Genomic DNA, 15,028 nt, shown 5'->3' on the forward strand with positions numbered 1-15,028 from the left:
CTAGTGTCAGAACTTATGTAGACTAAACACAGTTGAGTGACTACAGCTGTGGGAGAGCCTTCCCTCTCTCTCTGACTTCTGACTGACTGACACACACACACACACACACACACACGTAAGTCTTGGGCAGATGTTAAATGTGCTTCCTATATCAGCATCGGCAGGGCTAACAGTCGTTTCTCTCACACAAGGACACACACAAAGACCAAGTCACACAGACATACACACATAGAAAAGCCAACGCCTCCTCTCTTGTATCCCATGTCTGTGTAAATCTAATTAGAGTGCTCCACCACTATAACCAGCCCCATATGAGACAGTGGCAAAATCAACTCCATCTTAGCCTGAACATGCATTGGCCAGTGGGGTAGGTTGCAGTTCAAGTGTGTGTTTGTATGTTTATGTGTACTGTACCTCTGTGCCACGTGGTAGGACTCTGGGTGTATGCAGGTCTGGTCCAGGGGGTTAAACGAGGCTGGTTTATTGACACAAGCCTTTCCTTTGCCCTTCTTAGTCACTGGTTTCTCTGGCACTGCTGGTACAGGGTGAGGTGAGGATTTGGCACTGTAACAAGGAAGAAAAAGCATTTTCAGTTAAAGAGGACACCAAGGCCTGTGACTACTTACTCTAACCCAAAACTACTGGCTTGGCTAGATACTACTCAATATAAGTTAGAAACGTGTATTTCTACAATCAAGTATGTAACCCTTGCCCTTTAATGAGAAATTAATAAATACAGCAATGTGAAACAGAATCTGAAGTCAACTGTGTATTTGTTTAATCTGCACATATATTTTGCATATTAGCGTGTACCTGTCTAGGGTTTGCGGGTTGATTCTAATGAAGCCAGCACACTGCTGGTAAGTCTTGGGCCCCATGCCTTTGACCAGTTTGAGTTGCTCCCTGTTGATGAAGGGACCATTCTGCTCCCTCCACTCTGCAATGCTCCGCGCCCTACCCGCATTTAGGCCTGCCACATGCCTAGGAAAAAAAAAAAATGGAAAAGGGGAAATGTCACCAAACACATCATCTTTCTGGAACTTCATTGAGCGGTGTGTTTATTTCAGAGGGATCACGTCTACACTGGATGCTAATGTAAAGAACAGTGCAGTGAAAAATTTAACTGGCAGGACACCAGATTTCTATACTAAAAAACAGTGCAGATTGTGCACACCGTGACCTGGCATTTAAATAAGCAGGGGCTAACAGTCACAGGAGACACACATGGGCCAATATCTAGCAAATGTATTTGTCCAGTTTTGGCTGAGCAATGAACAGAGGTGATTTGAAACTCAATTAGGTCTGCTCAGTTAATGTCCACAGTGACTCACTCATTCTAAAACACATGGCAATGTCAACACTCCACATAATACCTCAGTCATCAACACGTGTGTGTGTGTGTGTGTGTGTGTGTGTGTGTGTGTGTGTGTGTGTGTGTGTGTTTATTGCGCGTGTGTGTGTATTATAACTTTTGGCAGGAATGGAAAAAGCTCACTTGCAGAGCAGACGGGTAAACAAATGACCTGATGCATGCCTTCAGCTAATGACAACTTATATTATGCTGTTTGTATCAACAAACTGCAAGTGTGTCTACTGTGTAAGTATAAATGTGTGCAATTTGTCTGTTTTTGAATCATGTGCATGTAAGCTACATGTCGCAATACATAAGTGAATGTAAGCTCAGCATTCTATGTACGATATTTGCAAATGTATTTATAAATGTACATTTCTATGCGTGTGAATGTGTGTGTGAGTATCTACTTTGTATGATCTCCTCTGTTAATTACAGTTGGCCCAGTAAGTGAGGCCAGGGTGTGAAACATTAGTTTCTACAGAAAGCTGTAGGCTGTCTGTATGTCACTGTGTATGTCATTGTGTGTATGTGTGTTTCGGGTGCGTGCGTGTGTGTGATTATGTATGTGATATACATGAAGGAGAGAGTGCTTGTGTATACTTATGCACTTTCTCGCAAGCACTTGTATACTTATGTCTTTATGCGTTGTCTACCTCATCAGTATCTCGGAACAGATGTTGATGTCCACCCCGACAAAGCTCACACATTCCTGCACCACGCCATCCAGTGCTGCCTTCAGAGCTCCGGCTGACACATCATGCTACAGAGAGAGAGAGAGAGAGAGAGAGAGAGAGAGAGAGAGAGAGAGGGGGGGGGGGGGGGACCAGATATGATTGACAGCGAACTGGATTAAAACAATTAAAAAACATAAAATGATTGCTTTCAGCAAAAAAAGTTTCTCCCTGTTCTAAAACAAACATGTATCACATAGTAGCAAATGTTGTGGTTTTGGAGTTTCAAATTATGTTTAAAATGGAATTACAATGTTGTACTTTTTAGTCATATTTTCATTCAAGCCTATGAATCTTACATATCATGTTCTGTTATCATATTCCACCTGATGTATACACAGTACATTCACTATTATTATATATTGGCTAAATATTGGTCACGGCCTGGGTGTGCATAATGAGGGGATTATTCATATTTCATCCATAAAGAGTCAAAACAGCAGCAGATAGTGTTCATAGTAAAGTGCTGACAAAAAGAAAGTTATTCGATTGACAAGTATTATAGCCTGTGAGATGCAGAGAGACAAACTGATGGAAAGACAGAGCGAAAGAGAGAAAGAGGGATTGAAGAAGGGAAACTGTTTAGTTTGGCCTGTCAGCAATCTCCCTCTCCCACCAACACAGTGTTCTCGTTAGTGTCGCTCGCCGTCCATAAATATTCCCCAAATGAACTTTTCACACTTCTGAACCTCCATCCAAATCAACCATTAATCCTTCAGGATATATTTTCCCAAAATGACTGGAATCTTCTTCCTAATAGAGCAGGGATGACAGCCAAATATTCTAGGAGAGGAGAGGAGAGGAGAGGAGAGGAGAGGAGAGGAGAGGAGAGGAGAGGAGAGGAGAGGAGAGGAGAGGAGAGGAGAGGAGAGGAGAGGAGAGGAGAGGAGAGGAGAGGAGAGGAGACTGACGCCTCAGCAACTTCTCAAGGATTAGCTGACATTCTAGAAGTAAACTAGACTACTATTGGTCATGGGCTGTCCAGTAACACGATCAAGCAGTGAACACACAGTGACATGTAAACAGAAAACAAAACCGCAAAGGAGTAAAACACATCCTTGTCTGTCAACAACAACAGAACAGGCAGCAACACCAAAGATCGCATGGGACTCCCATTTACATAGGTAACTAACTATCAAGGTTCAGTGGTAACTACACTCCAATACAATCCTTTATCCTAAATTACACAACACTTTAGATTTTTGACACTCGCAACAACCTGAAAGAGATATTATCATGTAATAAGTTTGAAGCTGTGTGGTTCAACATTTCACTCGAGTACTCTCGTCAACTGCCAAAGCAAACAAGGAACACAAGCAATTAATAGCTGTCAACAACCGTCATCCTGGCATTCTTTAAATTCTTCCTTCATATTGCCAAGATGTTAGGTTGAGAGGACACAGAAAGAGGATGCAGTGTCAACATTTAGTCTTTGATGTCATGTAAATAGATGTAGGCTTTGTATACAACTGATTAAATATAAGTTTCTGTTTTGTTCAATCATTGACCACCTTTGCAAGGATGACAGAATAAACAGAATTGCACATTTCAAGTTATTTACTTTTTTTAAACAGTTTTGTTTTGCCTTAAATTTGCACAATTGTTTTATTTATTTATTGTATATATTACTTATTTATTTCATCTTATCTAATTTTATCCATTTGCATTTATTGCACCGTGGGCTGGAGATAAATGCTATTTTGATTCCTGTGTATGTCTGGCACATGTTGCAGGAATTGACAATAAAACTGACATTGACTTTTTGAATGAACAAATGTGTAATCGGACGACAGAAATATTATCAGGTAATTGAATAAACACTTTAAAATAAATAAGAAAGTAAACCCAATGACACATTTATTTTATAATGTTACTTTTTATGACAATGTTGTTGTCAACCGCTCCCCTTACCTTTTAGCAACTAACATTGCATGCTGTAGCTAACAGGTGCTAACTGGTTAAGTCTGGTAGCAATGGTTAGGCTTGCTTGTTTAAGAGGCAGGGGGCTTGTGATTGGCTGAAAGGTGAGGGGAGGCAATGACAACACAACTGTCATTAAACACAACATTATGAAAAACGGGTCTAATGCTATTTTGAAAAAAAGAAAGTCTTTAAATCACATAAAAATCAGAATAGAATTTATTACTTTTAATCATTAGTTTTAAATATTTCTATAATAATTTCTAAACTTATATCTATAATGTAAATTAATGACATCAAGATATAAGGAAGTACTGGAGTAACAGCAGGGCACTCCAGGTGACTCCTCATGTGACCTGCAGTCTGATTCGTCAGTGAGAACGCTGACGAACAATATAAAGTTCCCAAGACACTAGTACTGAGAGCTTTATGATTCCCTGTGAGATGGTATGGAAAGGAAAGGCTGAGAGACAGATAGACAGATAGTCAGAGAGGAGAAAGAGGAAATCACCTGTAATGTCACACCCTGGAGAATGTTTTCACATGAGAAAGTTGGAGGTGTGCAAGGCAGTGTCAGTTTTAACCTGCAGTCAAAGCCCAAATGAATGTGCAGTCACATTCTTATTGAAACCTTATATAGGTGGGAGCAGCTTGACAGGAACTAAGGTATTGTGACTCTAAACTCAGAGCTGCACGTCCACCTTCGAAAATAACTGTGCTCCAATATGGATGCCAAAATCAGAACTGAGAATGTGACTTAACTTTCATCAGTCTTCATTTCATTCCAGTCAAAACGAAAAGCAATGCGGAAAAAGAAACAGAAATATGGTCAAAAAGGTAACACACACCAGGTCAACCGACATAGTTTCAAGTCAGCTCACAATACTTGTTCATTTTGAAACAGGGTTTCTGAAACATTATCTTCTAAGCAGAGTCTACCCAACACAGAAATGTTATTCTAAATGGCGAGAGTTTTAAATGTGGACCTGGATCACACCTGAGTTTAAACAAATAGCTGGTAACAAATTCTAATCCCTTGCACAATTGTGCATGTACCAATTATGTTTTAGCTGAGAATACATCTATGTCTGCATGGACAGTATGTGTGTACAGTTTTAAAGTTCTTGATTACCTGCAAAGCACACTACGATTTCCATGAAATGCGCTCTACTGCATAAACAAAGTGTTGCTAGTTTGAGCTTCTCGCTAATCATTCTATAATGACTTGCCAAAAGACAAGGGGTTGAGGATTTACTTCTGAGGCGTACGTTACCACCATTCATATTGCAAAAACAAATGCATTCTTAAATTTGGACTCAATCCAAAGTCTGAAAGTCAAAACTGCATATCAACCAAGGGAAAAAAATCCATGCAAATTAGCTGAGCTGCGCTGGGAGAGCTTGAGAATAAGTTTAGTTTATTTATCCTGTATGACACTGTTGTTGCAAACCGCAGCTATGTATCATAAAATCCCATTGGCATGTATGGTGAAAAGTCTGGCTTTTCTTACTTCGAGCAGAAGCTTGGCAAAAGAATCTAATTTACCTCAACCAACCTGAGGCCCAGGCTAGATTTCAAAACCAGATGTGAAAAGCTGCATTTATTAATTATTGTGTGTTATTAGATGCTATTAGATGGCATGTTACAAAACAGTATAATGCTATAATCATCCTTACTTCACATTGTATGGAAGCTGTAAACCCTGTGATACGGCTTAGTAATAATATTAATACGTATCCGCTCTAAAAAATAAGGTACAATATAGCTGATCGCGGACCTACTCCTACACAATCAAAAGGCATCACAAAGCAAACACACCAAGTCTTTTTAAAGGCATTTTAAAAGCAATTGAACAGAAAAACTCAAATTAACTTAAAATTACAATTACAAAACGGGATCAAGCAAAACAACAGACTAGTATTGGAGAAGTGATGTGTGTCTCTGGCAGCAGGGGTTAATGTGAAAGAATTACAGTAACTGTCCAGTGTGTGTGTGTGTGTGTGTGTGAGTGTGTGTGTTTGTCTTGACAGGCAGTAGAGGTCTTCATGGTGCTCTACTCAGTTTACAGTGGCACTTACTGCACCAATTGACTGTGCTAGCTTGTGTCTTTCAATTGGTCTCTCAATCCTTTATCCCCTTGTTTGCCTCTCGCCTTCATTTATTGCACAAAGAGGCTAATGTGCAATAGTCAAACAAATTGAATTTTCGTCTTGGCCTTGTACTGTCCTAGCGTTTATTTTTTCAGTTGACTCCAGCATTCATCATTAATACTACTCCACATGCTCTACACTTTCCTTCTTAAATGGCTTTCTCCTCCCTACCTTAATTTTCTTCTACTACAAACACTGTTGATACAAACTTAACTAATGACAGAAACACATCTACCCTATGGGAAGACCTTTACTAACTCTTATTCCATTCACCCCATAGGTAGGCTACCATCCATTTTTTGACCGCCTCCACTCCCGTTCCCTAATCCCAAGGCCCGAACCCCAAACCTCAAAATCATCCAGAGCCAATGGACTGAATCCCTACGTGTGAAGGTCATGTTTGGATTGGCGGGAAACCAACTGAAGCGAGCCAACCAGTGCGGTAGAACAAAGTGCTTCTGTCTGCACCTTGAGTACTTAAATGCTGACGAGTTACCACATGTCAATCAGAGGGAAACATGAATGTCCTTTCCTCTGATACCGATACAACCATACAGGTTTCTTTTGTAACATGAAGTATATTCATAATAAGTCCACAAATGATGAATGTAGAGCATCAGAAAGAGAAAGCCATAGAGTAAAATGAAGGCGACAGTTGAGGTGTTGGCCGAGAAAGATGGTGGCGGTTTCCAGACTGACAGCAGAATGATGCAGCTAAGAGATTGACAACTGGAACCATAGTGGAGCCAGAATGGCTGCACGTACCAAGAGCCTGAGGGCAGTGAGTGATGGAAGGATAACTGTATGATGCTAGCAAACTGTGGGATCAAATTGCATTTGGCCTGTCTTCTATACTTTAACATATCACCGCTCCTGTCTTGCAAATTAGGCTTATTTTCAATGTTTTATCCTTTTCATGTGCAAGGTCACTAGAAAACGAGAAGATGCCATAGTCCTAAGAAGCGCTGCATTTGGGAAATACTATTTGTGACTCTTAAAAGCAAAAACACAGGAGTACTTATGAAGTACAATCTCTCCAAATGTGTGCTCCCCTGTGCATGTGTGAGAAAATGCTGTGAAACTGCCTCTTCACATGTTTCACTCTCATAATAAAATCGACAAACTAAGAAGGTGCCTGAGGTTATCGGAAGGTCATGTACTCTTTGACTGACAGCTTGAATATAATATCTCTGAGACCTCCCTATTGAACACACTATATACCATCCCAGGCATGTTGGCGCGTATGTGTGTGAGTGTGTGTGTGTGTGTGTGTGTGTGTGTGTGTGTGTGTGTGTGTGTGTGTGTGTATGCATGCATGAGTGAATTAGTGCATTGTAAAAAGCAGTCTTAAATCAGCAGCTGAAAGTGATATGACAGCAAGTAGATGGTTTTGCATTTTTTTCCAACACCTTTCATTATTGCCTAATGACTATTCCTCAACTTCCCGTTAAACAGTCACACACATACACATTACCTGAGGGACTGCAAAATACAGGATGAGCAAATCAAGACAAGGCACAGGATGTCCATGACACATGACTGGCTTAGAAAAAGATCTGTTTAGACCATTTGGCCAAATATTCCATTGCCAATCCAACGAAAAGGGTCAGTAATGTAAGTTGAGATCATCATTCTAAACAACCATAAACACACTATTACTTCCATTTCTTTCTCATTTTACACAACTTAACTTGTGTGATTTACCCTTCAACAACAGGTTAAGTTTCCCTCCATACATAACAAGTGAAAATCTTGGTATTAAATGGTAACTATAACAATAACATTTTTACTTTTTAAAAACTCTACCACCGAAATACAAACATCCTCACTCAAAGTAAACTGCACAGCGCTAGAATAAGTAGCCTGACATGACAACAGCCAGTAAATGTTTTATAAATTGTTGAATAAGTAGAGAATTGGCATCAGCAGGTTTCATTCCATTATACAAGCAAATGTATGTGCTTGACTCATCACACAACCTCACTCTAAACGCAAGCAGATAGACATATGCTGCGACTAAGGATAAGTAAAAAACTAGGGGATAATGTGTGGAAGCTTATGCCACTGATCGAAAGACATGTTATTTTTTTCCCACGCCTCAAAAACACTAGAGCAGGAACTATCAATCACTGTCAACCATCCGTTTCTTAGTGTCCTTGCTTCTCTCAGCTCCGTCTGCTCCTGCCTCCCCTGTAGGCGCTATACCATTCTAGAGTGAAGGATAGCATGCTCAAGTCTACAATCACACGCATTTCTACGGCTGCAGACACAAAAAAAATCACTACATATAGGCAAAAGTTACCTCACTAGCTGTAAGTGAACTGAATTCTTCAGTAAATGCAAACGTGCCTGAAGACGATGTTTTGCTATTGACCTCAGTGGCTCCAAAGAAATTCAACACTGTCAAGTCGACTACCACTTGTAGAAAAACAATAACAATTTTAAAAATAAACCACATTTTTCATCAAGGTCTAGATAGATTAACTTATTCTAATTACACATTTTCTTACAGTTACAGGTCTATCAAGTATATATTAAAAAAAGGCACAGAGCCCCATTTTAGAGGCTGATTTAGCTAAAATATATTGGTTTCAGGCCAAATGCCAAAGATACAGTATGTTCTATATGTTTTGACTGATATATTGCATATCAAGTTTTACAAAGTCTCAACTAATCCAAGGCATGAATAAGCTATGGTGGTTGCTGTGTCCTAGCCCAACCTCAGTCCTATCAAGACTTTTATTTTCCTGACCACATTTTGGATTCTCTTTTACAAACGGCAGGCATGTGGAAAGCAGCAAAACCCAAACTTCAGATTTCTAAAGTCCCTTTACCTACACCTGATACTATGTTAAACAGTGTTATACAAGTTCTACCACTTCAAAGAGAGAACAAAATATGGGAGACAGAGGGGTGGGGGTCAATGGGACAAAAGCATTACAATTCTAGCACAAAGTTTGAGTGATAGGAGGAGAACATTTGATAGAGGTGAGAAGAAGAGTGACAGTTTCTTTAATATCCGGCTTGCGGGCAATGTTTTCTTACACAGCATTGTGTTACTGTGTGTGTGTATTTCCCAGTAGCAGTTATTTTCACAGCCCTGGGAATTACCCAGCTGTCAACAGACCATGGCGACATAAAGAGCTGATTGACAGATGGAGGTGCTGTCCAAAGGCCACACCCATTAAGTGTGTAATTTAAAAAGGACACAATACTCCTGAAAGCTTTGACCTGGGAAGACTTTTCAACAATAAATACAACTCTCAAAAATCTCAAATTCATAAAAGTAGCAGTACTCCTTTTTTAAATGTCTCATACTGTAGGTTACCACTAATATAAAAAAAAAGTGTTAATAACATTTGCCCTCAATTCAAACGGACGTGTATCTGGCTAACTTAGTATCCAGAAAAACCGTCAGCCAGTGGTGCTGTAGTGAAAACAGTGTTCCCACACCAATAGTTACGTCCAATCTGATTTTAATGGGCCTCACTTTTTTAGCCCTCAGCTCATTTCCTCCTTTCTCTCAGAGCTGTCACTCACTGACTCAGCAGAGGGAGAGAGAAAGAGAGAGCATGCTGTGCCAGCTGTCTAGAGTTACATCTGCCCTTACGCTTTTTGGGTCTAATGGCAATAAACTTTCAGAGAGCTCAAAATGCCATGAATCAGACAAGAGAACTTGCTAGAAAACACACATATGCATGAGTGCACTTTTCTCACAGTCATTCCCCTACGTATACATTCACACATACCAATACAAATGGACACACACACACACACACACACACACACACACACACACACACACACACACACACACACACACACACACACACACACACACACACACACACACACACACACACACACACACACACACACACACACACACACACACACTCTCTCTCTTAACCCTTGGACTATGAAAATTGATGGGGAAGACAGTGCTTAAGTGTGCGTGTGTGCGTGCTTGAGTGCAAGTGAACTGACACGCAAGTCAAAGTGATGTCCTATCTCATATCTGTCAGCACCCAAGAGTTTATTTACCCGGTTATATTATCATTTGTTGACCTAGTCACATGATCTGAGAGCGGGAGGTGCAGAACCCCAGGCACCCCAGAGAGCCAAAGGCAGGACGTGATGAGAGACACGGGCCTGTGACCTAACACACTCAGTCACACATACATAAGCACATGCACAATCTGACCTCCTCCTTTTCTCTTTCAAATATCCGTTTGCCTCCCCGTCATTCCCTTTCTTTTGACTTTTGTCACCCTCTGCTGTCCTTTTTGAACCCCGTCCCCTCTCATGCTGATTTGTTGTCAATTGGGATTCTTTCCTTACACCGTTGAATTTTTCATTTATTTTTTTCTTGTTAATACTGTCAGAGATGTTCTGTCGGCCAACACAAACAAATGAGGATAAGTGTACACTGTTTAATGCTACAAAACCTTTCCACCTTGAGATAACTATAGATTAATCCCAACCATTCTTTCTCTTATCTACAGTATAAACTATACATAACTATATTACCTCTCATACCCTTCCTTCGTCACCATTTACCATATATGGAGAACAATAATGCATTAATAAGCTAGTTGTAAATATAGTCGGCATAGTGATCTAATGTTGTCTTGCCTTTCTCACACTATTACACACACACGCAAAGAACAAAATCAACACCGCATTAACTGTTGGTTCATCTGCACAAACACTTTAACGCACATGGACGAGGAGCGGCAAGCCACAGAGAAAAAACAAAAGTCCAAACATACGTCATGCCTGATTCCCATTAATTGAATTAGCTGTCACTGTCAGCATCATCTGTTGACACAGGCGTCGGCCAAGTTTATCTGTCTCCCTGCTGGCCTCTCTTCTCCCAACCTTTTTTCTCATTTGTCTTGTCACATCTTCAATCCCTTAAATCACATTCCTTCTGTGCCTCAAAACCCTATTTCTGCTTTCTTTGTTTAGCCTTAAATACAAAAGACACGTGTACACTCTGCAAGAAGTCTGAGTGATAATAGACAATGTTGAATGTTGAATTTCCATGTAGAGAAACACTGTGTTTTTGTAAAGAGCTGTTGTGTCTTCCTTCGTTATTAATGTTAACATTAAAGAGAACATAATGTTAATAAATGTGTGCAAAAGAAAGAGACAAAATATATATATTTACTGCACATTTGCCAGTTTACTTTTGAGGGTTACAGCTGAAGCTGTTTACCAAAACACATGTTTGTACAGTCATGGTTTATTGCTAATGTGCTTTTACACCAACAGACAAAACACACACGCACACAGTCTGCTCCTTGCTTCAACTCACAACCAATGTTCCACTGCCCTCACCCACAGAGAACATCCCAACCAAACGAACAAAGAAACACACTTACCTGGTATGTACCGATGCCTATGTGTTTAGGATCAATCTTCACAAGCTCAGCAAGTGGATCTTGGACACGTCTTCCAATGGACACTGTTGACACACACACACACACACACACACACACACACACACACACACACACACACACATAGAAACAATGATATTATATTTCTCAATGAGATTGGTTTGTGTTGCAATCTAAAACAAATGTATTGAATATGCAAATCCATCCATATTCATATTATTTATAATTACTGAATATGCAAATGTCTGCATATTACAGTACTGGCCTGAGGGCAGGCCAAACCTAATTGTCATTCTTCCACCCCCATAATAATAATTAAAGCTGGCTTCTAACTGGAGTCTTCGCACCTGTCATTTAGCATCCTGATAGATTCTGGGGCCACGTACCTTTAGAACCACTAATTTAATCAGACCTATACACATTGGCACTCACAGCACACAAATAAACAAACCGACCAAAATGGGGTTGCTTTTAACGGTGGAGTCTGTAAGGCTTCAGCCCTCTCTTGCACATGAAGCCAAATGTATTTTCCTTGAATATTCTGGCAGGTCCCAGTGACAAGAAGAGAAATTACAAACAACCTTACTCAAATACACACCATAATACATGACATCACCCACATAATACACATACAGGCACACAGAGAGGGAGAGAATAACAAAACCAAATTACTGTTGGAATTCATGTGCCTGAAAGAGACAAAGGATGTTGCAGCTGTGAGTGTTCACAACTTGCAGTGTTATAGCTTTGCTTTTCTCACCATTTTCAAAGTTGTATATGTCCTTAAAAAAGTCATATACTTGAGAAAATAACAAATGCACAAAAAAAAGTCAGTTATCTAGCTATCTTCACGTATCTAATGTACTTAAAGCTGGGGTGGAGGATTTGGGGAGAAAATAGCAGTTGGGATATAGATTCAAATCCAAATACCTCAACCGCTCCACTTGTTCTCTTTGGTCCCTCCCCTATGGTCCCTCCCTGACACGCTCTACACCAACAAAGTTGTGCCAAAGTGAATGGACAGTCCCAACAGCCAATAAGAACAGAGAATTGGAGCCTCGCTCTGATTGGTCAAAGTGTACAGCTCATGTTAACTTTGACAAATCAGAAATCATATACCCCAGCTTTAATGTTTTGGGTTCTATCAAGTTATAAAAATAGACCAAAGTTTTATACATATACAAGTTAAGTTTCTAAAACACACAAAAGCTATAGAGGAAAACAATATCTCTTTCCATGTCCTTCCTGCACTGGTGCTTGCCACAGTTTTGTATGTGTACATTATGAGTATGGTTGAATGTCAGTGGTCAGTGATTTAGTGTGCTGCATTAGATGCATCAGACTTAGATCTTTGAAGTGGAACGGACAGACAAAGAGAAAGAGTGGGATGGGACGCTATATAGAGGGAGTATGTCTGGAATCAATGGCTCTCCTCTCTCTCCTCCGGCTGCGGTAGGAGGCTGCTGCCTGAGATAATATTTAGACAGGGATGGAGTTTCAACCCTGGCCTTGCTCAGTGCACCACCAAAACTCTCCAATACTTTGAAAATCTATTTCTTCTCTCACTCTCTCCCCAGCACTTATTAAAAGTTTATGAGCAAAATACAGTTCAACAAAAAATGGAAGCAATAAAGAAAGCGGCGAGTGAGGAAGGCCTCGTTCAGGCACAGACGCAAGTTTCAAGAGAAGTGGGAGAACGTGAGGCGCATGATGTGAAGCAAAAACAGATCACAGTAGTTAAGCCTTTGAAGGAATGCAGAATTGACCTGCTTGGCGTACTGCAAACAGGCAATCAATGGCAGGGAAAACTGCTCCGTAATTTTTTATTTGTGGTCACTTTACTTATCTCTTGCTGTCTCAGAGTGAAGTGGAGCACAAAAAACAGTCCTCGTGGATGGTTGAAATATTACCCAACACCACTAGGTGTCCCTAGATCTGCCAACAAATAGACAGGACCAATGGAGGGTGCCTATAACTCACAATCCCCACATACTAAGTTGCATTGCTAATATAGACAAAGGAAGGTCAAAACAGACACGCACAAACATTCTGTCGCCACATCCAACTCTATAACTATAGCGTCCTGGCTCAGCACCCCCTCTTTTCATTCACATCCAACGTCAAACGCTTTCTCATGGCTTTCATTAGGGGTATAAATATGGCTCTCCGTGCTGCTGACCACAGCAAACTAGTGAGGAATAATCCAGCCTGGCCTGATTTATGGCTTTTATAGAGGAAGTCTGCTGGAAACATTTGTTCTCCAAAACTCTCTTTTTTTATATATATATATTCTGCTGTGTTCATTGATGTAGTACAGTATGTGGATTGAGTGAGGGAGATGTAGGAAGTGAGAGAAAGAGGGAGAGGCAAAGGAAAGCAGAGAGGCATTGGAAACCCTTACAGTAATGCCAGAAATACATTGATATGAAAATACTGCATGTTGCTCGTAAGAGGGTGACAATGCAATTAAAACTTAAAAAAGGAAAATCTGTGATATTGGTGGTTGTTTTTAACTATTAGACAAATTCCTCAAAAAAAATCCGGGTCCTTCACTTTGCCATAGAGAAGGGCCAATTAAAAGCATGGCCAAGAATAATGAATAATAATGCCTGTGTACCTGCACTCCTGAGGTTGGGGTCCAAGTCTGGCATCTCTTTGATTGCCTCAGGACTCACACTATAGATGGATGCTCCAGCCTCATTGGTTATACTGGGAAAAGAGAGGTAAAGGGAAAAAGGCAAATAGAAAGAGAAAAAAGAGAGATAAATAAATAAATAAATAAATACATAGGACATACAGGAACAAGGAATAGGGGGAAGGTTGCCAATGAAGGAGGACAAAGAGAGGGGTGCAAAGGGAGAAAGGAAAAACTTAATAAGCATGAATCACTGCTTAAAAAGACATAATGGCAAGGCTATTAAGGAAAAACACCACTGGCTTGAACCTTAAATTAAGCAGCTAACAACTTCTCAAAAGGATTCCGCAATTGACCCGTTGTAGTCAAGGCTTGACCATCATTACCGAAATTATGGCCAATATAGCATCATCACTTCCAAGTTCTGCCTTTATATTACTAGAACAACTACTATCTTGCAAATGCATTTTAGAGCTCTTAATCAACTTACAGCAGGTGAAAAGAACCACATGAAATCCAAATACATGCATGAGCCTTTTGCTGAGCATGCAGCTGTGAATGCTAAATAATCAATATAATTTAAGATAATCTGGTTGAGTCAGAACATTTTGCCTACTTCAAGTATGGTGCACACTTTGGGTAAGTGTGATGATTAACAATCATCTTTTTTTCTGCAAATATTGTTTCGAGTAGGACCACCTAACGCCTCACACTTTAATAACAGTGTGACACCTGTGAGCTAGAGAGTGTGTGTGTGTGTGTGTGTGTGTGTGTGTGTGTGTGTGTGTGTGTGTGTGTGTTTAAGTGCAGATTGAGTCAGCAGGCCTGTGCAG

General features: G+C 40.2%; 1 protein-coding gene across 1 annotated transcript in view; it reads right to left on the reverse strand.

The window, feature by feature from the left end:
* Window positions 1-15,028, reverse strand: part of srbd1 (S1 RNA binding domain 1) — a 49,369-nt gene that overhangs the window by 7,474 nt on the left and 26,867 nt on the right. The window contains exons 15-19 of the mRNA XM_080036439.1: window positions 14,178-14,269; window positions 11,543-11,625; window positions 2,008-2,114; window positions 814-981; window positions 415-564 (exon numbers count right to left, since the gene is read on the reverse strand). Coding sequence (XP_079892565.1) covers window positions 415-564; window positions 814-981; window positions 2,008-2,114; window positions 11,543-11,625; window positions 14,178-14,269 — 600 coding nt within the window. The remainder of the gene's footprint in view (window positions 1-414; window positions 565-813; window positions 982-2,007; window positions 2,115-11,542; window positions 11,626-14,177; window positions 14,270-15,028) is intronic.

This window comes from Ammodytes marinus (assembly GCF_949987685.1).
Source record: "Ammodytes marinus genome assembly, chromosome: 11".
In the NCBI taxonomy this organism is placed as follows: domain Eukaryota; kingdom Metazoa; phylum Chordata; class Actinopteri; order Uranoscopiformes; family Ammodytidae; genus Ammodytes; species Ammodytes marinus.